General features: G+C 44.3%; 1 protein-coding gene across 3 annotated transcripts; it reads left to right on the top strand.

Annotated features, from left to right (window-relative positions):
• Nucleotides 1–95: 95 nt before the first annotated feature.
• On the top strand, nt 96–27,750 carry LOC110527418 (cysteine/serine-rich nuclear protein 3). 3 transcript variants are annotated; one of them, XM_036982842.2, is made up of 6 exons: nt 96–371; nt 1,234–1,283; nt 19,821–20,009; nt 21,193–21,452; nt 23,119–23,430; nt 23,683–27,750. In XM_036982842.2, exons 3-6 carry the CDS (start codon nt 19,853–19,855, stop codon nt 24,679–24,681), a joined length of 1,728 nt encoding a protein of 575 aa, XP_036838737.2. In that variant the 5' UTR covers nt 96–371; nt 1,234–1,283; nt 19,821–19,852; the 3' UTR covers nt 24,682–27,750. The 3 variants fall into 3 exon arrangements, with proteins under 3 accessions (XP_036838737.2, XP_021464355.3, XP_090096440.1); XM_021608680.3 differs by having other exon boundaries at nt 100–371; nt 23,119–23,415; XM_090240314.1 differs by lacking the exon at nt 96–371 and having other exon boundaries at nt 1,207–1,283.

A 27,750-nucleotide genomic window follows, 5' to 3' on the forward strand; every position in this document is an offset into this window, starting at 1 on the left:
ACAGTAGCCGACACTTTGGTAGTCCACGTATAATTTCATTCACCTGGGAATGATTGGCTAACCGTAGTCACGTTGCCTGTAGTGCTCGTGTCAACCCCTTTCTCTCCACCATTGTCAGCGCGCGCAGCCGAAAAGACCTCCACGCATCAGTCGTGCTGCAAAACCTACTAATTCATTTACAACATAATCAGTTACAGGACCATATCACTCTGTTATGCGTTTGTGTGTATGGTGCGCAAATATAATTTAAGCTGCATTGACAATTAGCCTTTAATTTAACAGTTGTCATTGAGATTTGTTTATTTTAGCCAGTACGGGACGTAATTTTATACAGTTGCCAGTTTTTCGTGATGGGTTTGACAAGATGATTGGTAAGTCACAGTTTTTGATACCTCTGTATTAGTATTTCCCTCTAGCCTTTTCAATTCCTATATAGCACGGTATACCGCGATACCCTGAGCGCATTACTGTGCTTTTTCACTATCTGAATCTTAAACAAGCTGAGTGAGTGCATGATTTGAGAGATGTTAGGCTAACAATGCACATATTTTGCAAATATAAAGTGTTTTGGAATAGAATAGTACATTTTGTTGTAGGATACGTGGTTTGTCATAGAGGCCTCAGAGCCTTCAGGTTTTCTTGCTTTGTCACAGGCATAACTACATTACGTTTTCACTCAATAGGTTTCACCACTATGTTGTATTATTAAAACAATTTGACATTGGTTATATATAAGTTGTAGTTTATATGCTACTACCCCCCAAAACATGTATAATTAATGACATCATAGTTGAACCTTTTCTGTTGAACTTATTCCAAGGTTATGCATAGTTAAAACAGATTGATTAAACTGTACTTACATGTCTTATCATAACAAATCTATGCTCTTGTAAACACACACACACACACACACTTCAGTGCTGCAGAGAGGAGGCTACTGCCCGAGTCAGTCTGTTGAGAAAGGGAAACTGTGTGTGTAGAACTGCTGGGCCCCACTCCTGAGTCCCCTGGGAACCAATTATTCATCACAAGAGGAGAAGGGGGAGGAGGGGGTAGTGGTAGGGGGGGCAGCAATGCCTGCTTTCCACTTCCCCAAGCCAAACTCTCACTATAGGCTGTGTCTCACTGCATGAGTAGTTTCTATGAGAACCCAATCCACACTATTAGTGAATTGTGTCTCACTATAAGAATACATTAGCTCATCAGTCCTCACCTGTGCGCATTTCCTTACAGGCCAGCGACTTCTCATGCAAACAACCTAACTTGATCTCTCAGCATCTAAGGTAGGTTGGCTTTAACTTGTCCAAGCATTGTTGTTCCAGTTTGTATAGACTGATTTTAAACATAAACTCCATATAAGGTCTGTCCAACTAGCAGCCCTGTTAGCTGTCTGGCGTTTCCTAAAAGGTTCCTGATGGGAGAAGTCATCATGTAGTGAGTGAGTGGGGCAGCTAAGTGTCCGTGCAGGCTGAATGATACTTGATTTATCTGGGTAGAGCCTCTCTTTGTCCACCACCACATGGTTATTATCTCTACAGGAGATATCAGGGGAGAGAAAATAGAACTGGAGAAGTATGGGGTGTTATTACACAATACAATGCAAAGACACACACACACACACACACACACACACACACACACACACACACACACACACACACACTGTAAAGGTCACCCTGATTCTCTGTCTGTCAACATCTGTCTATCAAATCCATCATCAAGCAATTCCCAATGCATAAATTATATTACTAAGTGTCATGCCATGTTTTCATCAGGCTTTGACTGTATATTATTAAGGTGAAGGATACATTGTTACAATTTCATAGCTAGGGAGGGAGGGAGGGAGGGAGGGAGGGAGGGAGGGAGGGAGGGAGAGAGAGAGAGAGAGGGAGGGAGGGAGGGAGGGAGAGAGAGGGAGGGAGGGAGGGAGGGAGAGAGAGAGAGAGAGGGAGGGAGGGAGGGAGAGAGAGAGAGAGAGAGAGGGAGGGAGGGAGGGAGGGAGAGAGAGAGAGGGAGGGAGGGAGAGAGAGAGAGAGAGAGAGAGGGAGGGAGGGAGGGAGAGAGAGAGAGAGAGGGAGGGATGGAGGGAGAGAGAGAGAGGGAGGGAGGGAGAGAGAGAGAGGGAGGGAGAGAGAGAGAGAGGGAGAGAGAGAGAGAGAGAGAGAGAGAGGGAGAGAGAGAGAGGGAGAGAGAGAGAGAGAGAAAGCGGTTGCATCATTGTCTGTTAAAGATAGTATTCTAGTCACACTTCCAATGAATGCTTCATAATGCATAGTAATAATATGATAGTCTATACTGTATTTTACATGTAGAATTGTATTACTATCCTATATTTCAATGGATCGTTCTGTATTGTCATTGATACAGCTCCATAACTATTGTGTGCAACCACACTGTATATTAATTACATCTATACTCATCGCCCCTCCTGGCTAGCATACATAACAGTTCTTCTTTGTGAGATGTGGTATACTTCCCAGTCCAACTCATGCTTCAGCATAGTGCTCTCCCCTCGCCTCCACCCCCCTCCCCTCACTCCACCCTCCTCCCCCTCGTGGCTGGTTGCCATGGCAGCTGATTGGAATGTTCACTCAGTCTCCAGCAGCATATTGCTGTTCACCCCCTAGGAGAGGACAAGCCGCTTACAAAAGGTAACATCTAGGAATTAACCAGTGTGCTGAGGTCAGCTGAAAGTGTGATTCATTCATTTCGCATGTTTATTACTTGTAAGAGATGGTCATTATTTGGGATTATTTAGTATAATATTTTTTTAAATATATATATTATATATATTAACCACTAAAAGTATAGTATTCTTTGTATTTGCCTTGGTTTAGTGGACAAATGTTCATCTGGGTTTTATTTGCAGGTTTAGTAAACTTATTCTCCAACCCCCCAATCATAGCCAACCATGCTCACACCTCTTTAAGGATTCTGTCTGGAGACTTTCCATGAAATAAACTCTCAGACAGAATGCGGACAGGAGATACACAGCACCTCTCACCTTCCACATTTATTGAGGTAATTACTTTGCATCCCCTTGCTCCACGTTTGATTGGAGAGAGATAATATGAGAGAGAGCAAGGGAGAGAGAAACAAGTTGATATGGATAGAGAAAGGGAGATTAGAGAGAGAGAGAGAGACATATATATAGAGAGAAACAGAGTGAGAGAGAAACACAGAAAGAGAGAGGGGGATGTTGAGAGAGAGAAACAGACAGAGTGAGAGAGGGATGTTGAGCGAGAGAGAGAAACAGACAGAGTGAGAGAGACAGATAGAGAGGGAAAGGGAGAGAGAAGTTGAAGTGAGAAAGAGAGAGAGAAATAGACAGAAAGAGGAAGTGTGGGTGAGAGAGAGAGAGGAGAGAAAGAGAGAGAGAGAGAGCAGTGGCTGGGAGAGAAATCAGTAGCAGATTTTTAAATGCAGCACAATTAGTTTCACCAGTCACTAGGAGAAGAGAGGGAGAGGAGAGCAACGGAAAAGGGCTCACTAACTCGCTCTAGGACACATACAGTAGTAATTGGACGTCTCCACTATCTCCTCTTATCGTGCTTCCAACAGCTAGTCCATATTTTGTGCAGTGGTAAAGGCTACTGTTTATTCAGTCAGTGGTAAATGAATCTATGTTATACCTCTCATTAGAGTGCATTTGTTTGACATTTTCGACAGACTGAATGTGATTTCCAGTGACGCGTTAGCTCATGAGACAAGTGTCCGTAGATTAACTTTGCAAATAGTTCATGATCTTACGTTGGTCTTTGTTCTCCAAAAGCTTTAAACTGTGAGTGCATACTGACAGAATGTCAGCCCTCCCCAATACTATATCAGCCTAACAAGCCATTCTATTCTGTTATGTCTAAGTAGAATTTAGAAGTAGAATGTCCCTTATAGGATTTGAGTGGTGTGCTGGTTTAAGATGGAAGGGTATTCCTTCTCTCGATAGGCTGTGGGATGTGTGTCTGGGTGCTATATGTCTGGTATTGCTATAGCAACCAGTTTTCATTCATGTATGGGTAAACTGTAGCTGCTACACACACAGACACACACACACACACACACACACACACACACACACACAGAGGACAGTCAGAATAGTCGTAGAGGGACTGATGGTGTAACGCCTTTCTGTCACCTTCCATCTTAAAGCAGAAGTTTCTCTTGTTATTTTCACCCATGGTACCATTATACGACCATAGTGACTCTGAAGAGCCCTCTGAATAAGGGAGATACAGCTCTCTGAATAAGGGAGATACAGCCCTCTGAATAAGGGAGATACAGCTCTCTGAATAAGGGAGATACAGCTCTCTGAATAAGGGAGATACAGCCCTGAATAAGGGAGATACAGCCCTCTGAATAAGGGAGATAAAGCTCTCTGAATAATGGAGATACAGCTCTCTGAATAAGGGAGATACATCTCTCTGAATAAGGGAGATACAGCCCTCTGAATAAGGGAGATACAGCTCTCTGAATAAGGGAGATACATCTCTCTGAATAAGGGAGATACATCTCTCTGAATAAGGGAGATACAGCTCTCTGAATAAGGGAGATACAGCTCTCTGAATAAGGGAGATACAGCTCTCTGAATAAGGGAGATACAGCTCTCTGAATAAGGGAGATACAGCCCTCTGAATAAGGGAGATACAGCCCTCTGAATAAGGGAGATACAGCTCTCTGAATAAGGGAGATACAGCTCTCTGAATAAGGGAGATACAGCCCTGAATAAGGGAGATACAGCCCTCTGAATAAGGGAGATACAGCTCTCTGAATAAGGGAGATACAGCTCTCTGAATAAGGGAGATACAGCCCTCTGAATAAGGGAGATACAGCCCTCTGAATAAGGGAGATACAGCCCTCTGAATAAGGGAGATACAGCCCTCTGAATAAGGGGGATACAGCTCTCTGAATAAGGGAGATACAGCTCTCTGAATAAGGGAGATACAGCTCTCTGAATAAGGGAGATACAGCCCTCTGAATAAGGGAGATACAGATCTCTGAATAAGGGAGATACAGCCCTCTGAATAAGGGAGATACAGCCCTCTGAATAAGGTAGATACAGCTCTCTGAATAAGGGAGATACAGCTCTCTGAAAAAGGGAGATACAGCCCTCTGAATAAGCGAGATACAGCTCTCTGAATAAGGGAGATACAGCCCTCTGAATAAGGGAGATACAGCCCTCTGAATAAGGGAGATACAGATCTCTGAATAAGGGAGATACAGCCCTCTGAATAAGGGAGATACAGCCCTCTGAATAAGGGAGATACAGCTCTCTGAATAAGGGAGATACAGCTCTCTGAATAAGGGAGATACAACCCTCTGAATAAGGGAGATACAGCTCTCTGAATAAGGGAGATACAGCCCTCTGAATAAGGGAGATACAGCCCTCTGAATAAGGGAGATACAGCCCTCTGAATAAGGGAGATACAGCTCTCTGAATAAGGGAGATACAGCTCTCTGAATAAGGGAGATACAGCTCTCTGAATAAGGGAGATACAGCCCTCTGAATAAGGGAGATACAGCTCTCTGATTAAGGGAGATACAGCTCTCTGAATAAGGGAGATACAGCTCTCTGAATAAGGGAGATACAGCTCTCTGAATAAGGGAGATACAGCTCTCTGAATAAGGGAGATACAGCTCTCTGAATAAGGGAGATACAGCCCTCTGAATAAGGGAGATACAGCTCTCTGAATAAGGGAGATACAGCCCTCTGAATAAGGGAGATACAGCTCTCTGAATAAGGGAGATACAGCTCTCTGAATAAGGGAGATACAGCTCTCTGAATAAGGGAGATACAGCTCTCTGAATAAGGGAGATACAGCTCTCTGTCTGGTATTGCTCATGACTCATGTCTATTTGGAATATAATGGCAGAACATATGAATGGCATCGTTCCGTGATTTGTTCGATGGCGCCTAGTCTAATTTTAGATTTTCCTCTTAGTCTCTCTCTCTCTCTCTCTCTCTCTCTCTCTCTCTCGTCGGAGTGCATGCTGGGAGTGAGTCGTCAAGCAGAGTGTTTGTGAGCGCGAATGAAATTTCTTTTCACTCTATTGGGTTTTGGTATGTACATATATATATATTGATTAGTTTAGTTGTTTTAAGGGTATATTGTTTAACTATCACTAAGCACGTATAGGGGTGGTGGGATCTTTGAGGTTGGTTTTTCGCGAGGGCACAACCAGCGGGTGGGGCTGGTTGCAATGGCCACTCGCGGAAATGTAGAGTTTGAAAAACTTAGTCGGAGGCATGGAGTAAAAATTCCTGCTGCGGCTGGGTGTTCAGTGGAAGAATGTAGCTTGGCTGTGGGTGCTATCATTGGGTATGATAGCATCAAATCAGCCTCAAGGATGAATAGCGCTGTAGTGATATTCTTAGATTCAATTGAAAAGGTGAATAAGATAGTTGAGAGGGGTGTTGTGTTGCGGGAGACACAGACGCCGGTATTTCCGCTTATGAATCCGGCGAAGAAAGTTATGCTTTCTAACGTGCCACCATTTGTTAGAGATGAAGTGTTAGAGCGAGAGTTATCTCGTCATGGTCAAATCGTATCTACAATAAAGAAGGTTCTTTTTGGATGCAAATCTCCGTTGTTGAAACATGTCGTGTCTCATAGGAGACAAGTGCATATGATTTTAAAAAAGGAAGGAGATGAACTGAATTTAGCGTTTAGTTTTAAGATTGATGGATTTGATTATGTCTTCTATGCATCTACTGAATCAATGAAATGTTTTGGATGTGGAAGAGAGGGGCATTTGGTGCGTAATTGTCCCGAGAATGAACGCGCTGAGCCTGGTAGTAGCTTTAGTGCGGGTGCAACTAACGTACCACAGCGAAGGGATGAAAATACTACAGGTGTAGGGGAAGAGAGAAGGTGGGCAGATGTGGTTGGAAAAGTAGGAGAGGAAGGCATTGTGGATACGGGGGCAATTGTGGTAGATCAGAACAAAGAGGGAGGGGAAACACTAGGTGAGATTGCGACTGCTGTCGCTGAGGTGGTGCTGGAAAATGAAATTGGAGGTCAAGAGGAGATTGAAATAACGGAAAAGGAAGCGGATGTTTTCAAAATACCGAGGAGTAAAAGGAAGAATTTAAGGGGTGGTGAAGGGTCTAATTCTAAGAGAAAGGTAGAGATGGATAAATCAGGTGAAGATGAACAGGTTGTAGAGATGGGGTTTTCTTCTGGGGAGGATAGCGAGAGTGAGTCATCTGACGCGTCACAACAATATAGTGAGATAGATGGGGTGGAAGGGAGGTATGGGATTGAGAAGATACGTCAATTTCTGAAGTTGACAAAAGGGAAGAAATATATGCAGGATTACAATGTAACTGATTTTTTCCCTGAACGTGAATTGTTTATTGAATCAGCAAAGTTTCTGATGTCAAAAATTACAGGGGGAGGTTTGAAAAGCCCTGAAATTGCTAGACTCAAGAAAGTGGTCACGAGAGTAATAAGTGATGCAAATTCTAAAGAAAATGAAAGAGTTCAGTTGCAGTTTTAACTCTGTAAAGAGATGTGGTGGCTGTATCTTCCTCTGTATTTTTTTCTTATCCATGAGCAGTTTTAAGATCTCTTCTTTAAACGTAAATGGGGCAAGAGATGTTAAAAAAAGAGCCATGGTGTATGAGTTAATGAGGGGAAAGGGAAGTGACATAATTTTTCTACAAGAAACGCATAGTAATTTGGAAAATGAAGTTATGTGGCAACAGGAGTGGGGGGGGACAGTGGTGTGTAGTCATAAAAACTCAAAAAGTGGGGGTGTGGTTATCTTGTTCTCAAAAGGGTTTTTGCCTTTGTCATATGAGGTTGAAGAGGTAGTTGAGGGGAGGTTATTAAAAGTTAGAGCAAGGTATGAAAACATCAATATGTGTCTGATAAATGTATATGCCCCAGTGGTGACAGTTGAGAGGGTATGTTTTTTAGAGACATTATCAAATACCATTGAGAAATGTAACAAAGAAGATTATTTGTTTATTGCTGGGGATTTTAACTGCACAGTTAGTGATTTAGATAGAAATCACCAAGAACCTCATATAGCCTCAAGGACGTTTTTAAAACGCCTTATTGTAACAAATGAACTGTGTGATATTTGGAGGAGTCAACATGGAGGAACAAGGCAGTACACCTGGGCGCATGTGAGAGAGAACATCATCTCTATGGCCAGGTTAGATAGGTTTTATGTTTTTGAGCATCAATCTCAGGTCTGTAAATCAAGTGTGATAACTCCAGTGGGATTTTCTGATCATTGTTTAATAACAGAGGTGGTGTTCATTAACGATGTAAAACCTAAAAGCGCATACTGGCATTTTAATATAACTTTATTGAGTGATGCTCACTTCAGGAATTGTTTCAGTTTTTTTTGGGAGAGGTGGAGGTCTCAAAAGGCCAGTTTTGTATCCCTTCAACAATGGTGGGATATAGGGAAAATCCAGATTCAACAATTTTGTAATCAATACACGAGGAATGTCACCAAGGATATCACCAGATCAATGAAAGCCCTAGAGATTGAAATAGTGGAACTCATGACGTTGGTTGAGACCACAGGAGATCGAGGCCATACTCAGGCCCTCAAGAGGAGAAAAGCTGCATTGGCAGATCTGCTGGGTATCAGAGCACAGGGGGCATTGGTGAGAAGTAAATTTCAGGGCATATCTGAAATGGATGCCTCATCCAAATTTTTCTTTGGTTTAGAGAAAAAGAATGGACAAAGAAAAATTATTCATTGTCTCAAATCAGCTGTTGGACAAGAGCTCACTAGCCCTAGTGAAATTAGAAAGAGGGCAGTAGAGTTCTATGCTGAGCTCTACAAGTGTGAGTACAAAGAGGACAAAACAGTGACACAGCAGTTCTTTGATGGGCTCCCAAAGGTGCCTGCAGAAGCTCAGGTTGAGCTTGAGCAACCATTGTCTTTGCAGGATTTATACACTGCATTAAAAGGAATGGAAAATGGAAGGGCACCAGGCATTGATGGGCTTCCCGTTGACTTTTTTAAGTCTTTTTGGGCTATGTTGGGAGAGGATTGGTTAGAAGTAGCTAATGATAGTTTAACCGGAGGGTTACTACCAATAAGCTGCAGAAGGGCTGTCCTCACCCTACTGCCTAAAAAGGGTGACCCGAGGGAGGTGAAGAACTGGAGGCCGGTGGCTTTATTGTGTACTGATTATAAAATATTGTCAAAGGCTTTGTCCAACAGGCTGAGGGAGGTGATGGGGCAAATCATACATACGGATCAGTCCTACTGTGTTCCTGGCAGGCAGATAGGGGATAACATTTCTCTGATTCGTGATTTTTTGGACGTCTCTAGGGCTATTGGGTTGGATGCTGGTCTAATTTCAATTGATCAGGAAAAGGCATTTGACCGAGTTGAACATCAATATTTATGGCACACGTTTGAAGCGTTTGGGTTCAGCTCTGGTTTTATTGCCATGATAAAGGTGATATATGGTGACATTGAAAGTGTATTGAAAGTTAACGGTGGTTTGAGTGCTCCTTTTAAAGTGTGTAGAGGTATTAGGCAGGGATGTTCTATGTCAGGGATGTTATATGCTATTGCTATAGAGCCACTACTAAATAGCATTAGAAGTCGTATTGCAGGGGTGTGCCTTTCAGAGGATATTCCTCCTATTCGTCTTTCAGCCTATGCTGATGATGTAGTTGTGCTAGTGAAAAATCAAGCGGAGGTGGATAGTTTGAGTCTAATGGTTGATCGTTTTAGGGGAATATCCTCTGCAAAGGTAAATTGGGAAAAGAGTTGTGCTTTACAGATTGGAGAATGGTCTGGGGGGATCATGGCTTTGCCAGGGGGGCTAGAATGGTGTAAGGGAGGTTTTAAGTATCTTGGAGTGTACCTAGGAGATGAGGGGACTATGGAAAAAAATTGGAGTGGGGTGGTTGAAATGGTGGAAGGGAGGATGAGGAGATGGCGTTGGTTACTATCTCGTATGTCATATAGGGGGCGTACTATTATAGTTAACAATGTGATTGCATCTGCACTGTGGCATCGGTTGTCAGTTTTAGAACCACCATCTGGCCTTCTGGCTAAGATACAGGCAATTATTGTGGATTTCTTTTGGGATAAATATCACTGGGTTCCACAAAGTGTTTTGTATTTGTCAAAAGAGGAGGGGGGACAAGGTCTTGTACATCTTGCTAGTAGGGCTGCTGCTTTCCGGTTTCAGTTTATTCAAAGGTTGCTTTATGGACCGGAAAATGTGGTGTGGAGAGGGGTGGCAGGTCTTATATTACAGCGGGTTGGAGGATTAGGTTTAAAGAAGGCTTTATTTCTGGTTGATAGTAGCCAGATTTCTAGGGAGGGAGTACCTCCGTTTTACAGAGGCCTTCTCAGAGTGTGGAGCGTAATGAAGGTGTCCAGAAGAACTTCAGCGGAGTCAGTGCATTGGCTGTTGGAGGAACCTCTGGTGTATGGGGCAAGACTGGACTGTACAACTGCAGCTGTTCCACATTTCTCCAAGATTCTGGTGAAGGGGAAAATCATCACCTTAAGACAGTTAATGGCCATGGCTGGGCCCGCCTTAATGGATAGAAGACGGATGGCAGAACATTTGGGGATGAGGTCGGAAAGGATTGTCGGACAAATGCTGGGGAGCTGTAGGAAGGCTCTGTCAGCGGAAGAATGGGGTATGCTTAGTAGCCACAAGAAGATTGTGCAAGATGAAGACGTCTCATTTCCAAAACTAGGGATTACACCAAATATCCCAGAGTCAGAAAGAAAGGCGTTATTGCTGGATTTGAGAGGGTTGGAGGAGGTGGGTTTGGATGAGGTGAATGGGAAGGAATTGTATAGAGGGTGTGTCAAGGTGTTGAATAAAGATAAATTGAAAAATAGAAAAGATACTCCATGGAGGGTAAAATTGGGCATTGATGACAAGGTAAAGCCAGCATGGAGAGCACTGTACAAACCACCGTTACAAAAGGGTACTGGTGATATGCAATGGAGGGTTTTACATGGCATCATTGCAGTTAATGCTTTTGTATCTGTTATTAACTCAGATGTTAGAGATGGATGTCCTTTTTGTAATATAAGAGAAACCATTTTTCACTGTTTTATGGAGTGTGAGAGGATAAAACCTCTATTCGAAATGCTGGAATCTTTGTTTAAAGCTGTAGGGGAGTTTTTCAATAACACTGTTTTTATTTTGGGGTTTCATTATAGTAAACAACAGAAAAGAAAATGTCAAATGTTAAATTTTGTTTTGGGACAAGCTAAGATGTCAATTTTTCTGAGTAGGAAACATAAGATAGAAACGGGATATGGGCAGGATGTAAGATGTGTTTTTAAAGGTTTAGTGAAAGCAAGAATAAAAGTAGATTTTGAGTTCTTTTCAGCTGTAAAAGATCTCCTATTATTTGAGGAGAAGTGGGCCTACGAAGGAGCGCTTTGTTTTGTAGAGGAGGGGAAATTATTTTTTGCTGCTGAAATAAGTTGAATGTATATGTTATGTATTTATTTTTGTTTAGGAATTACATTTGTTGTTTTATTTCTGAAAAGGCAGTGTGTCATTATTTTATGTTAACATTTGAGTAAAAAATAAAGGTTTTATAAAAACTCAAAACTCTCTCTCTCGCTCTCTCTCTTTCTCTTTCTCTCAATTCTGGCAATCCAGCAACATTTTCAACTGAAAGAAAGAGCACATTTGTGTAGGTGGGTGGGTGGATAGGAAGAGGAAACATTGTTCCACAAAGTCAACTCCCTCACATCTCCATCAGCCCCCTCCCTGCCTTACCCAGCCCTACTCCCCTGTACTCCCTGTACCCAGAGGTGAAAACAGGCCTGTGTGTCTTTGTGTGTGTCTGCCTGCCTCCGTGTGTGTGAGTGTGTGCATGGGGGCGTGCATGTCTGTGGCAGTAGACTTCTTCAGCGCCAGATGACACTAGGGGCCGCTCCTTTAGGAATCCCATTCAACTGACCCTCTCTGTGAGGTCATTCTAGAATCTAGAGAGGGCCTCATTTCTCAACCTCCCTGCCTGGAGGCTGAATGGAGGCTGGCTAGCTAGCCTAGCGCTAATTCAACCAGTCTCACTGCAGTGAGTGAGTCAGGGCTCCTCTGCTGAATGACACACACACACCATTAACCCAATGAATCCCAACATGAATGTAGGAGGAGGAGTAGAGATGAGAGGAAAGGGGAAGTAGAGAGAGAGGAAGATAGGAGATGCAAAAGGGTATTTAGGGCAGTGAGTTAAGTTGAGTTGACAGTTGGCCCGTATTCATAATCGAGACTGAGTGTCTGTGGACAGGGTCAGGACTGGCATCGGTGCTTCCCACTAAGCTTTGTCACTCATCTCCATGCTATTTGTGGCAACCTGAGCCTGTAAAGTGTCACAGTGTTGTTGTGTCTGTCTGTTATACAGGGGGCAGTGCAGGGTTTGGGATTATAAAAGGGAAATTTTGTCTCCTTGCCCTTTTTGCTATTTTGTCGAAATTGTCTGAGTACACCCCCCCCCCCTCTCTCCCCTCTTCTTTCATTCTATCCTCTTTCTCTTTATGTGATCTCCAAGGACTTCCTCCTCTACCTCAGTCAGGCTTCGGCACTTCAGCCAGCACAAGCTAACGAGTCTTTGTGTGGAAACGGAGGGTGAGAGAAAGCGAGATAGAGAGAGAGCTAGAGGGGAGAGAGAAACTGTCTGAGAAAGCTGACAGCAAGCAACACCAGAGAGAGAGAGAGGCAGAGAGGGGGTAGAGAGAGATAATGCATGCAGAGCAGAATTAGGCCGATACCCGCTAATTATCAAAATCCAGAAAAGAGACGTTAAATTCTACAACCACCTAAAAGGAAGCGATTCCCAAACCTTCCATAACAAAGACATCACCTACAGAGAGATGAACCTGGAGAAGAGTCCCCTAAGCACGCTGGTCCTGGGGCTCTGTTCATAAACACAAACAGACCCCACAGAGCCCCAGGACAGCAACACAATTAAGACACAACCAAATCATGAGAAATCAAAAAGATAATTACTTGACACATTGGAAAGAATTAACAAAAAAAATAGCAAACTAGAATGCTATTTGGCCCTATACAGAGAGTAGACAGTGGCAGAATACCTGACCACTGTGACTGACCCAAACTTAAGGAAAGCTTTGATGATGTACAGACTCAGTGAGCGTAGCCTTGCTATTGAGAAAGGCCGCCGTAGGCAGACCTGGCTCTCAAGAGAAGACAGGCTATATGCACACTGCCACAAAATGAGGTGGGAACTGAGCTGCACTTCCTAACCTCCTGCCCAATGTATGACCATATTAGAGACACATATTTCTCTCAGATTACACACATCCACAAAGAATTCGAAAACAAACCCGATTTTGATGAATTCCCATATCTACTGGGTGAAATTCCACAGTGTGCCATCACAGTAGCAAGATGTGTGACCTGTTGCCACAAGAAAAGGTCAACCAGTGAAGAACAAACACCATTGTAAATACAACCCATATTTATGTTTATTTATTTGACCTTGTTGTACTTTAACCATTTGCACATCATTACAACAATGTACAGTATATAAACACAATTTGACATTTGTAATGTCTTTATTCTTTTTTATTCTTCTGATGTCTACTGTTCATTTTTATTGTTTATTTCACTCTTGTATATTATCTACTTCACTTGCTTTCACAATGTTAACACATGTTTCCCATGCCAATAAAGCCCCTTTGAATTGAATTGAATTGAATTGAGAGAAAGATTGTGAACCCTAGACAGACTCCTGGGTGCTAAACAACAGAGTAAGAGGGTAGCAGCAAGGTCTGTTCTTCTGGGAGCCCTATCGTTGTGGACGTTTATGTAGTGAATAACGTGGGGAAGCGCTAGAGGATTCCTGGAGTTTGCAAGGCGATACGACACAGGTCAGTCAGTCAGTGGTCACATACATTATTGAAGTGTGGTGGTAATATTTCCTCACCTTTGGCACTTTTACATTTTATGGGGGGAACTCGTGAATGGGATCCATTCAGCACAGGACACTATGTGTAGCATCTAGTGTGGAGGGAACTTATGTAACGTTGTGTTCCCAGTGTATATCCTGCTGCACAGCTTACTGTTCTTCCGAGAGAGAGAGAGAGAGAGAGAGAGAGAGAGAGGGGTGGTTAGCGAGCGAAGGGGAGGGCGAGTCTCCCTCCACCTATTCTCTCACTACCATTGCAGGGTAGTCTGCTCCTGTGTTCTGTTCTGTTGTGATGCATGATGTCATCCGGTACCAGTTCACAGAGGGAGAAGCTCGCAGCCTCAGGTCCTGTTGTGTGGCCATCAGTAAGGAGGCATTTATTATGAGATTGGGATTTGTGTGGACAGTAAACCACCGTTTTAAGTGGTATTGTTTTGCACATAGTATCCATAATGTCTAAAACAGGCGACGACTGTCCGAATTAAACATGTATACGATGACACTGTTGTCATGGCAACCACCGCAGGGTTTTCAAGAAATAGGTAGCATGGTGCACGGAGTGCTGGATTCTGAAGATGGGAATGAGAATACATGACTGAAATGAAGTGTAGGAAGTCGGTACATGATGCTTGGATATAGCCACGGAAACCCTTACCCAGTTCCCACCATCTCCCCATACTGTCACCGTGGGGGTTTGTGTTTGAATTGTAGTTTAGTTTATTCACTCGACCATTTAAAAACAAAAAACAAGAACACATAAAACTTGAGAAGCCATACAGGCACATGAGTAACATCATGGAGGATAACACACAACAACGTCTGGGACTTATTTCCGTTGTGGTCCTCTTGAAACAAGATGGCTAGGCAAGATGCAGCCCGGTTGAACACAGTATGACAGCGAGATGTCCTGTGCTGTATGTGGAGTGGGGATGGGAAGGGGTGGACAGAGCTGCCACTGCAACATCTGTGTATTATGTCTAAAGCATCCCTCTATGAGTCCTGTGTGTGTGCACGCAGAGTGCAGGTGATTACATGTGTGTGCACGCAGAGTGCAGGGGATTACATGTGTGTGCACGCAGAGTACAGGTGATTACATGTGTGTGCACGCAGAGTGCAGGGGATTACATGTGTGTGCACGCAGAGTACAGGTGATTACATGTGTGTGTGTACATTCCTTGATGCGTGTTCCCTTTCAGTCAGTCAACTTCGGTACAACACACTATGGGGAGTCGCACCCTGGTGAAAACACAATTGGAACACGAGACTGTCTTACGTTGTGCCATCTCAACTGTCCCGTAGTGGTAGAGACTGCTCACCCTCTGGATGTTGTGTGCTGAAGTGTGTACGATTCTCATACGTTTCCCAATCACAAACAATTAGTTATTCTTCGAATTGCTTGGCCTGGCTATAGCAATAAGTAAGCCGGCTAACAAGCCGGGATCGGATTCGCGACCATGCCCCAAGATACTCACGTTGGTTGTCTTGTATGTCTCGGCTCGGTGCATGCTCAGACTGCCCTCACTTGAATCTATTTGTGTGCGAGACTAGGGGATGTCTGGCACTGTTCCCCTACTTATCCGTGGCACAGGTTCTCTTGACAATCGAGTAGCATTCTTTAGGGGGCTTCGTGTTTCCGATAGTGACTTCCTCTCCCGGGTGCCTGTACCTCGGCTGATGGTTTGGGTCGTTGGTCGGGTAGAATGTCTCCCGGCTCCTGTGCGCACTGTCGCCGGTTACGGGAGGCTACTTGAAGGGCGACAAGGTTCTGTGGGTATCCCCACCACCTGTAAATGGAGGTTTTTGGATTTAAAAATAATCTTTATGTAACATTTATTGTGTAACTGGGAGTCTCGTGAGCGCAAACATCCGAAGATCATCAAAGGTAAGCGATTCATTTGATTGCTTTTCTGACTTTCGTGACCAATCTACTTTGCTGCTATCTGTTTGTAATGTTTTGTCTACTGAGAGAGATGTCCTAACATAAATGCTTGGATAGCTTTCGCCGAAAAGCTTTTTTGAAATCTGACACGTCAGGTGGATTAACAACAAGCTAAGCTGTGTTTTGCTATATTGCACTTGTGATTTCGTGAAAATAAAATATTTTTAGTAATTTAATTTGAATTTGGCGCTCTGCAATTCAGCGGGTGTTGACGAAAATGATCCCGCTAACAGGATGGGTGCATCAAGAAGTTAACGAATGCCTGAAACACTGATGGAGCATTGGCTCAGCCAAATGGTATCACCAAATACTCGTGGTGACCAGACATCGTGCTAAACAGTCTTCCATTCATCCCCCTCCCGGATGTGGATGAGCTTGTTTGCACTCCGCAGGTCCAATTTGGTAAAAAAAATAAAATAAAACGGGCCCCACGGAGCTTTTCGACAACTGCCGGAAAACAATGGGAGAGTGTAATAGTACTTTGTGCCGATTTCATTGAGTCCTCTGTAATCAATACATGGGCGTAACCCTCCATCTTTCTTGGGCACAAAGATGAAGCCAGCTGACGCAGGAGAAGAGGACGTGCGGATGAATCCTTGTTGTAGCGCCTCTTGGATGTAATCCTCCGTGGCCTGGGTTTCAGCCACCGACAGAGAGTAGATGCTCCTGCGAGGAGGCACAGACCCTGCCAGCAGGTTGATGGCACAGTCCCAGGGGCGATGAGGAGGAAGACAGGTGGCACAGGTCTTGGAGAATACCTCCTCCACGTCCTGATATACCTGGGTTGTTGGGCTGAAGGGCAACCACAGGACTCTCAACCGACGTAGAACCAGCATTCGGGTAACCAGTCTGATTCTCATTCTCGACCATGAGATGGTGGGGTTATGGCATTGAAGCCAAGGGAGATCTTGTGAACTGGTAATGTAGAAGGGGGTGTTCTCCTGATGAATGGACGCCACGGTGAGGGTGAGTGGTTGGGTGAAGTGTGTAATGGTTCCGGATCCTAGTGGCCGACTATTGAGGGCTTGAACCGGGAAAGGAGATATGAGATGTTAAGAGAGGAGGCAAGAGTCTGGTCAATAAAGTTCCCTGTGGCACCGGAATCCACTAACGCTGTAGACACAGTACATGAGGGACAGTCAACTAGTATGATGGACACCAAAAAGAGTTTAGCAGAAAGTGATGAAGGTGGAATACTCACTCCTGCCCCAGGAGGTGGAAGATGACGTGACTCTGCTCTTGTGGATCCCAGAGTAGGAAGTCCTTGACCACAATACAGACAGAACGCCATCTGGCTCAGTCTGCGTCACGGGGAAGCATGTGACCCCTAGCTCCATATGTTCAGGCTCTGATCCAGAGTGTTCACTGAGAGAAGCGATGAGTACCGACGCTGCCGAAGTAGAATATCCAGAGGGACGGCCATCACAATGAGTGCGTCCAAGCAGAGGTTGTCATCGACAGGCCAGTTCCATCTGGACCTACTCGTGCAGACCTCTTCTGAATAGCGTACGAAACACCCACTCGATCCATCCGCTGGATGCTGCTACTGTTCGGGAGGTGAGCAAAGACTCGGCAGCCGTCTGGTCCCCCTGCTGTAATTGGAGTAGGCGCTCACCCCCCTCTGCCCTCCAGGGATGATCAAAGATGCATTTGAACAGAGCCATGAACCCCTCATGAATCTAGCTCCTACTCTCCTCTCCCATACGGCCGTGGCCCATTCCAACACTCGCCCAGTCAGCAGAGAAATAACCGTGGCAACATTGGACCTCTCGTGGTGGGGGCTCCCATTTGGTGCATGAAGTAGAGGGAGCACTGAAGTAGGAAGCCACGGCATTTAGATGGGGTGCCGTCATATTTATCCGGGAGGGACAAACAGGCTTCCCTGACCTGAGCGGGTTGCTAAATGTGCTGGTTGTGCCGGCTCGCTGGGTCAATTAGTTGTAGAGTATCCTACGCTAGTTGACGGCAACGCTTCCGGTTATGTTCAAGACGTTGCACACTGTGAAGAACCTCTTCCAAAGCTGTTGTACTAGCTGGTCATGGTGTTGACGTAGAAGGTATCCCTGCTCGTCGACCGTCTGGGAGATACTCTGTTTTCCTGCTGCTTCCATTGTTGTAGTCAGTATTCTGTAACAGAGACGCCGAGAGTCGAGAAGCAGGTGAAACGTTTAATAAAACAACCATGAACCGAGACAACAGTAGCGTCTACACATAAACACAGGAATAATACCGACTGGGGAAAGAACCTAAGGGAGTGCCAGATATAGGGGAGGTAATAAGTGAGGTAATGGAGTCCAGGTGTGCATAATGATGACGTGCAGGTGTGCGTAATGATTGATGCCAGGTGTGTGTAAGGATGGATCCCATGATGGTTAGTATACCCGCTACGTCAAACGCCGAAGGGGAGGAGTGGGAGTAGACGTGACACAGCCATTAAATCCAGTAGATAGTGGTTAGAGGTCGACCGATTATGCTTTTTCAACGCCGATACCGATTATTGGACGGCCATAAAAAGCCGATACCGATTAATCTGACTATTTTTTATTTTATTTATTCGTAATAATAACAATTACAACAATACTGAATGAACACTTATTTTAACTTAATATAATACATCAATAAAATCTATTTAGCCTCAAATAAATAATGAAACATGTTCAATTTGGTTTAAATAATGCAAAACAAAGTGTTGGAGAAGAAAGTAAGTGCAATATGTGCCATGTAAGAAAGCTAACGTTTAAGTTCCTTGCTCAGAACATAAGAACATATGAAAGCTGGTGGTTCCTTTTAACATGAGTCTTCAATATTCCCAGGTATGAAGTTTTAGGTTGTAGTTATTATAGGAATTTTAGGACTATTTCTCTCTATACCATTTGTATTTCATTAACCTTTGACTATTGGATGTTCTTATAGGCACTTTAGTATTGCCAGTGTAACAGTATAGCTTCCGTCCCTCTCCTCGCTCCTCCCTGGGCTCGAACCAGGAACACAACGACAGCAGCCACCCTCGAAGCAACATTACCCATGCAGAGCAAGGGGAACAACCACTCCAAGTCTCAGAGCGAGTGACGTTTGAAACGCAATTAGCACGCACCCCGCTAACTAGCTAGCCATTTCACATCGGTTACACCAGCCTAATCTCGGGAGTTGATAGGCTTGAGGTCATAAACAGAGCAATGCTTGACGCACAACGAAGAGCTGCTGGCAAAATGCACGAAAGTGCAGCCTGCTGCTACCCACCAACGCTCAGTCAGACTGCTCTATCAAATCATAGACTTAGTTATAACATAATAACACACAGAAATACGAGCCTTAGGTCATTAATATGGTCAAATCCGGAAACTATCATCTCGAAAACAAGACGTTTATTCTTTCAGTGAAATACGGAATCGTTCCGTATTTTATCTAAGGGGTGGCATCCATTAGTCTAAATATTCCTGTTACATTGCACAACCTTGAATGTTATGTCATAATTACATAAAATTCTGGCAAATTAGGCGGCCCAAACTGTTGCATATACACTGACTCTGCATGCAATGAACGCAAGAGAAGTGACAAAATTTCACCTGGTTAATATTCAATGCTAACCTGGATTTCTTTTAGCTAAATATGCAGATTTAAAAATATATACTTCTGTGTATTGATTTTAAGAAAGGCATTGATGTTTATGTTTAGGTACACATTGGAGCAACGATACGCACCGCATCAATTATATGCAACGCAGGACATGCTAGATAAACTAGTAATATCATCAACCATGTGTAGTTAACTAGTGATTATGATTGATTGATTGATTGTTTTTTATAAGATAAGTTTAATGCTAGCTAGCAACTTACCTTATCGCCTATACCTGTTGGGAGAGATCAATGCCCACCATGGCATGAACTGAGCAACCATGTACAGTAGCATGGGTTTGCTCAGCGACCATGTACACTCTTGTGCAATAACGGTAATAACATTTCTTACCACATTCTTTCTCTCTCTCTCAGGGGCAGACGTTGGGTGGTAGACCTACGGCAGTATGAGTGGGATCCTGAAGAGGAAGTTTGAGGAGGTGGAGGTGGACAGCCCCTCCCCCTGCCTCTCTCTCCGGGGGTCCGATGACGAGGTCTCTGCCGGCAGCGACAGCGGGAACAGCAGCGACAGCGTCAACCCCGGCCCCTCCACCCACGTCGCCCGTGAGTTTCTTACCCAGCATGCATGTGCTTGACTGCTTAACTAACAAAGCCAGCTTTTCCAACTTTGGACAACACTGTCAACTATTTGACCCCAAGTGAATGAAATAGCGCCTTACATTTAGCTAGTGAGTAGCCTTCCATCTTTTCAGTGGAAAAACTCCCAGTTACGAGAACCTCTTCCTCACCTACTGCTTTTCAAATCAGCTGGGATTCCTTCAAGCCCCACCAGCATAGAGAGCCTCAGCGGTATTAGAATGATAGGGAGAAACAGGAAGTAACTCTTGGGAGTAGTGTGATTTCATCTCTCTTTAGGAGTCATAGCTGGTGATCTCCCCTAGTTCCTGCTCCCTGTGGGTTTTTAGATGACAGGGAGGATATTAGGGATGCTAGAACTCACTCAAAGGGTCCATAGGGATATCAATAGCAGCAATACTCTCGATTGGCGCAGCGGTCGTAAGGCACTGCTTCTCAGTGCAAGAGGTGTCACTGCAGTCCCCGGTTCAAACCCAGGCTGTATCACATCTGGCTGTGATTGGGCGTCCCATAGGGTGGTGCACAATTGGCCCAGCGTCGTCCAGGTTTGGTTGTGGTAGGCTGTCATTGTAATTTGTTCTTAACTGACTTGGCTAGTTAAATAAAGGTTAAGTAAAACATTTCTATAGTGATACTTTGTCTCTAAATGCCCCCTCTCTCTCCTTCTCTCTCCCTCTCTCTCCTTCTCTCCCTCTCTCTCCTTCTCTCCCTATCCCTCCTTCTCTCTCCTTCTCTCCTTCTCTCTCTCTCCTTCTCTCCCTATCTCTCCTTCTCTCTCTCTCTCTCCTTCTCTCCCTATCCCTCCTTCTCTCTCTCTCTCCTTCTCTCCCTCTCTCTCCTTCTCTCCCTATCCCTCCTTCTCTCCCTATCCCTCCTTCTCTCTCCTTCTCTCCCTATCCCTCCTTCTCTCCCTATCTCTCATTCTCTCCCTATCCCTCCTTCTCTCTCCTTCTCTCCCTATCCCTCCTTCTCTCCCTATCCCTCCTTCTCTCCCTATCCCTCCTTCTCTCCCTATCTCTCCTTCTCTCCCTATACCTCCTCCTCTCCCTCTCTCTCCTTCTCTCCCTATCCCTCCTTCACTCCCTCTCTCTCCTTCTCTCCCTCTCTCTCCTTCTCTCCCTATCCCTCCTTCTCTCCCTCCCTCTAACAGCCTCCTCTATCTTGAGGCGTGAAAAGCGCCTGCTGGTGCGCAATGTGCACTTTGAGAGTGTGACGGTGTACTACTTCAGCCGGCGCCAGGGCTTCACCAGCGTGCCCACGCAGGGCGGCAGCACCCTAGGCATGTCCACGCGCCACAGCTGGGTGCAGCGCTACACTCTGGGGGAGTTCGCCGTGGAGCAGGAGAGAAGCCACCGAGACATGCTGCGAGACCACCTCAAAGAGGAGAAACTCAACTCCATCAAACTCAAGGTAGTCAAGAGATAACCTGGTCAACTCCATCTAACTTTCCTAAACTTTGTTTTAGCCCAGAACCCCATTTTGATATCTGAAAATTCTTGTGACCATCACATACTTTTAATATGGGGCTTTTGCAAATTAGTCTGACATAAGGTATCCAGCATCCCGGAGTCGCCTCTTCATTGTTGACATTGAGACTGGTGTTTTGCGGGTACTATTTAATGATGCTGCCAGTTGAGGACTTGTGAGACTCTTATGTGACACTTACTTGTGAGACACTTGTCCTCATGCTCAGTTGTGCACCGGGGCCTCCCACACCTCTTTCTATCTTGGTTAGAGCAAGTTTGCGCTGTTCTGTAAGAGAGTAGTACACAGCATTGCACGAGATCTTCAGTTTCTTGGCAATTTCTCGCATGGAATAGCCTTAATTTCTCAGAACAAGAATAGACTGACGAGTTTCAGAAGAAAGGTCTTTGTTTCTGGCCATTTTGAGCCTGTAATCGAACCCACAAATGCTGGCGCTTCAGATACTCAACTAGTCTAAAGAAGGCCAGTTTTATTGCTTCTTTAATCAGGACGACAGTTTTCAGCTGTGCTAACATAATTGCAAAAGGGTTTTCTAATGATCAATTAGCCTTTTAAAATGATAAACTTGGATTAGCTAACACAACGTGCCTTTGGAACACAGGAGTGATGTTTTCTGATAATGGGCCTCTGTACGCCTATGTAGATATTCCATAAACAATCTGCCGTTTCCAGCTACAATAGTTATTTACAACATTAACAATGTCTACACTGTATTCTGTTATTTTAATGGATAAAAAATGTGCTTTTCTTTCAAAAACCAGGACATTTCTAAGTGACCCCAAACATTTGAACACTAGTGTACGTTGTTTTTCTTCAGGGTTTTGGAAAATTTCCCGCGACCCCATTTTCATGACCCCACACGGGGTCACGACCCCAAGTTTAGGAACCACTAGTCTTAACTATAGGTAGTCAACTCCATCAAACTTATGGTAGTCAACTTTAGTCAACGCCATCAACCTAAATGTAGTCAACTTTAGTTCTCCATCAAACTAAAGCTAGTCAACTTTAGTCAATTCCATATAACTAAAGGTAGTGAATGTAACTCAAAGTAATCAACTCTGCCTAGTCAACCCCCATCAGAACTTAAGGTAGTAAACTCCGTCTAACTAAAGGTTTGGACTGTGCCTTTTAACGCCTTTGTATTAAAGTATCCACTAGTGCAGTGGCAAAGGCAGTTTATTAATAATAGATTGCGTAAAGCATTCACAGTGGCACTTCTCCAAGTGCATTACATTGTACACCGATGTGTAGCATGCCAACTATTTGTTGTGCTAGAAATCAGCTAACATAGCAGAGAGATGAGGAAGGAATGTTTTCCCATTTGTAAGCTAGGTTATGAATTCAAGGTTAATGACAAATTACATGAATAACCTGAGTGCCACAGTCCTTTCTCGTCAAAATGACCTTTCACATTGTTTATAATGTATTTATTCAGTGTATTCACTAGCACTTTAAGCTGCGTTATCGCAGTGATTCTAATCCAACACAAGGGGATGCGCTAACACAAGCGGTCAGTATTCGGAAGGTGTTCGGTATACTCAGTGTGCATCGCTAGAGAGCATCACCATCTACTCGTGTGATTTTCCTCCAGCTGACCAATAATGGCACTGTGGAGTCGGACGAGGCCGAGTCGCTGACCCTGGACGACATCTCAGAGGACGACATCGACCTGGACAACACGGAGGTGGACGAGTACTTCTTCCTGCAGCCGATGACCACCAGGCGGCGCCGCGCTCTCCTCCGGGAGTCCGGGGTGCGACGCATCGACGTGGAGGAGAAGCATGAGCTGCGGGCCATCCGGGTGTCCCGGGAGGAGTGCGGCTGTGACTGCAGGGGGCTGTGCAACCCCGCGACCTGCGCTTGCAGCCTGGCCGGCATCAAGTGCCAGGTAAATGGAGCTGTGGTGAGGGTCTCCTGAATTACCTCTGTCAGTATGTTTGCCTGTTAAATGATAGCTGGCCCGCTGGCCCGCTGGCCCGCTATTGGCTGGCTGGATGTTTGTCTGGCTGTTTGCTTGTCTTTTTCCTTGTCTGTCTGTCTGTCTGTTTGACCGTCTGCTATGTTTATGCCTCTGTCTATGTGTTAGTTATTCATTGGAAATGGGAACCGTCCAGTTTTGGAGGCTAACTGAGGCGTTGGTTGTCTGTCTGTACAGGTAGATCGAATGTCATTCCCGTGCGGTTGCAGCAAGGAGGGCTGCAGTAACAGCACAGGCCGCATCGAGTTCAACCCCATCCGTGTTCGCACCCACTTCTTGCACACCATCATGAAGCTGGAGCTGGAAAAGAGCCGCGAGCAACAACAACAACCACAGGTCACCAATGGCAATGGTTACCATGGAGAACTACCAGTCAACGTCCCTGTCCAGCGTGCTCTGCAGTTCCCCCTGATGTCTGACAACATCCCAGTCCTGCAGGCTCCCATCATGCACATGCCAAGCGCCAGCGACGCAGAGCAGCATCTAGAAGAGGAAGTAGATGAAGATGAGGAAGACGATGAGGAGGAGTACGAGGATGAGGACGATGGTAGTAGTTTATGTAGCGGCCTCTCTGACTGCAGCACCGACAGCCTGCACACTAGTGACTCTGAGGAGGAAGAAGAGGAGGAGGAGGAAGATGACTGTGAGTCTATGGAGGAGGGGGTGAGTGGACCCCCAGTCTCTCACACAGAGGTGGTTCCTCTCTCCTCTGTGTTGGGTTACACTGATGTCACACACACCAACACCAACCACGCTAACCCCAACTCATACTACCACAACCCTTCATCAGGGTACTACCAGATGGACAACTCAGCCAACTTGAACCCCACACCCAAAGCCCCTAGTGAAGCTTCCTCACTCCCCAATAGGCAGGGGGCCACGGATGGCCCCACGGTCGTGTCACAGGAGCAGCCTAAAACCACCTCTGAGCCGCACACAGACCACCTCAGCCAGATAGAGCGACTGTATATGCATTTTCCCCACACTGACAAAGCACCAGCAGCCAACGCCTGTTCCTCAGCCCCGCAGCAGAGCAACACTCCCCACAGTGGGGAGACTAGTACACTACACCATGAGCAGCCCTATCAGACACAGGTTAGCGTTTTTCATCGTGAATCTTGTTCTAGAGGCAGCTCTGCGGAGTGGTCACTAGCTGGCACAGCCACAAAGTCATAAAATCAGATGTTAAACCTAACCTTATCCCTAAACGTAACCACACTGCTGACCCTAATGCCTAACCTTAACCTTAAGATCAAAAGCACATGTTTGTTTTCATATATTTTTACAATATAGCCAATTTTGACTCAGCAGCTGGCCTATCTAAAGGGAAATCGCTCAGTTCTGCCTCCAGGACAAGACTTATGACAATAATTGTCAATCTGCCTTTCAGACAGACATGAACGGTAATGATATTACACTGTCACTGAAGAATAGCACACGGTCTGAGGTATCTGTGGGGACTGAGGAGCAGCAAAGCCAGCGTTCTGTCAACGGGCTGGCTGAGTCATCCTCTCTCCTGCCTGAGAATAGAAGGGATCCACCAATTCTAGAGACTAACACTAGTCACTAGCATAGTGTCAGGTAGACTTGTGGCAAGTTCAATGAAAACTGGTTAGTGTGATAAGTGAAATTAGTATTCCTTTGCAGCAAGTATGTACATTTGGATTAATGTGCTGACCAACTTAATTAAAGGGATACTACAGGATGTTGGAAATGAAGCCCTTTATCGACTTCCCCAGATCCAGTTGAACTTGTGGATACCATTTTTATGTCTCTGCATGTAGTTTGAAAGAAGTTGCTAACTAGCGTTAGCGCAATGACTGGAAGTCTATAGTACCAGATGCTAGCTGTGACCATAGACTTCTAGTCATTGCACTAACACTAGTTAGCATTGGCTTGCAAAACTACCTCTTAACTTCCTTTGTACTGGATGAAGGATGCAGGGACATAAAAATGGTATCCATGAGTTCATCCGACTGGGGAAGTAGATAATGGGCTTCATTGCCAAAATCCTGAAGTATCCCTTTACCAGTGAAACTACATGATGTCAATATCAATTCATTTTCTGTACAGGAATAATGCTGTTTGTGACCTATCCTAGAAACCGGGTCGCCCGTTTGATTGAATAGAACCTGAAGGACGGTGTTTGTTGTTTTTAACTCCCGACGAATGTACCTTTTTAAAGTGAACGATTAGGTTGCAAAGGCAAGTTGTGGGGTTTTGCCTCAGAAGGATCTTTGCACATTATTATGCACACAGTTTCCATGTCCTGGATCTGAGTGTCTAACAGCTATTGGACGATGACTGTGAAATAGTTAGAATGAAACAAAATGATTCCTTATTTCAACAATATAACCATGACGAATGGGAAAATGAAAAGATCATCTTATTTGAGTTAAATGAATGAGCTAAGATAGACGCTAGGGCTTGGACGATATCAGTAACGCAATACTTGTTGGTAGCGTGGCAATGAAACAAAACACGAAGCGGATTTCACTTATTTGGGGAAAACAGCCCTAATGTTGGAAATAAACATTATGTTGTCACCCAGACTCACATGTATTTATTTCCCATGCTATCGCACGCGTTATTTACATATAGCAGGTTTTTAATAGACCAAAGAGTTTTGTCTGCTTCGTGTAAAAAAAGAAAAAATTGCCATGGAAAAAATATTGCAATACTGGTATAGTCACAGCCTTAGTAGATTGAACTTTTATATGGGGTCAACTGGAAAATGTATATAGCTGCAGTTTATTTATGGCTATACAACGTTTATGTAATGTTATGTAAGTTTTGATAATGCGAGCATGCTGTGGTTAGTATTGATGACAAATCAACACGATTTTGAGGTACTACAATTATTAAGTGTTGGTCTCGTGTTTATTTGTGTTGTCTCATAGATGTTGAATACTTTGCATGTATTTTGTTAAAAGGAAACACAATGTTTAAAAATGAGTTTTTTTATATATATATATATATATATATATATATATATATACAGTGAGAATGTCAAAAGGAAACAAATGAAATAACATTTATACTTTACATTAGATTGGACAATACTCCAAGATACTGTAGTTAGAGCCACAGACGTATAATCATCTCTAGTCGTACCCTTACATTTAGGTCCAATTCCAAAAGGACCATGAAACCTGGAAGATGTACGTCGTTTGAAATCGTTTTAAACGTCTTGCCAAATTTCATGAGACACGCTATATTTTCAGTGCTGCTATTATGACTTGTCATCAAGCTTTATTGTCACATGCACAGGACACAGCAGGTGTAAAACAGTGCAGGGAGAACCTTAATTGGGGGCTCTTTACCAAAAAAATGCGCAATAGCGGTAGTATTACAGATAAGAAATAAAACACATGAAATGCGACAGAAGATGAAAATAAAAGAAACAGGAGAAGGGAGTTCTATAACGTTCTAATATACAGGTCAGTGCAGTACCAGTACTGTTATTACAGTGTGCAGGGGGTACTGGAGGGATTGAGGAAGGAATGAACCTACTCCATCACAACATGTTCTTTGTCTCCTCTCTCTTTTCTCTATGTATCCAGTCTCTTCATCTAGCCCCTTTATGGTTCTCCTCTCTCTTTTCTCTATGTATCCAGTCTCTTCATCTAGCCCCTTTATGGTTCTCCTCGCTCTCGCTCTCTCTGTCTTTCTTGCTCTCTCACGCTCTCTTTCTCTCGCTCTCATGACCTCTCTCTCCTCTCTCCCATCCTGTGACATCATATCACGTCAGCCAATGAGGTGGTGTGTAGCGTAAGGGTGCCAAAGCGTTCATGTTCAGGTGATCTATAGTGAAGTAAGCTACTGTACCAGTCTCTGCAGTCTCTGCTATTCTGCTGTAGATATGATTTTGTAGTCTATATTGTGGTAAATGTGAAACTGGGTATTTTATTGTGATTAATTCTCGCAGCAGTCTATTGTGTCATGAAGGCCTTGAAGTTCACAGAGCTCATGTTTTTTTTATTTTTTTTTAACTTTGTCCCAAATGGCACCTTATTCCCTATATAGTGCACTTCTTTTGAACAGGGAAGTAGTACCCTTATAGGGTATTTGGGACACAGACGTCCTGTTCAGTTTAGTTTTGTTCCAGAATGTCTCTTTGTTTATCAAGACTGTCTAGAACTGGGGGCCAAAAATAGATTTTCTCTGTTTGTCTCTTCTTTTTTACACCAACATTTGTTCCTTTTTCCACAAACATCAGACTTTGAGAATAAATAACCAATGGAA

Source organism: Oncorhynchus mykiss, chromosome 7, assembly GCF_057628025.1.
Source record: "Oncorhynchus mykiss isolate SJ-2025 chromosome 7, ASM5762802v1, whole genome shotgun sequence".
In the NCBI taxonomy this organism is placed as follows: Eukaryota; Metazoa; Chordata; class Actinopteri; order Salmoniformes; family Salmonidae; genus Oncorhynchus; species Oncorhynchus mykiss.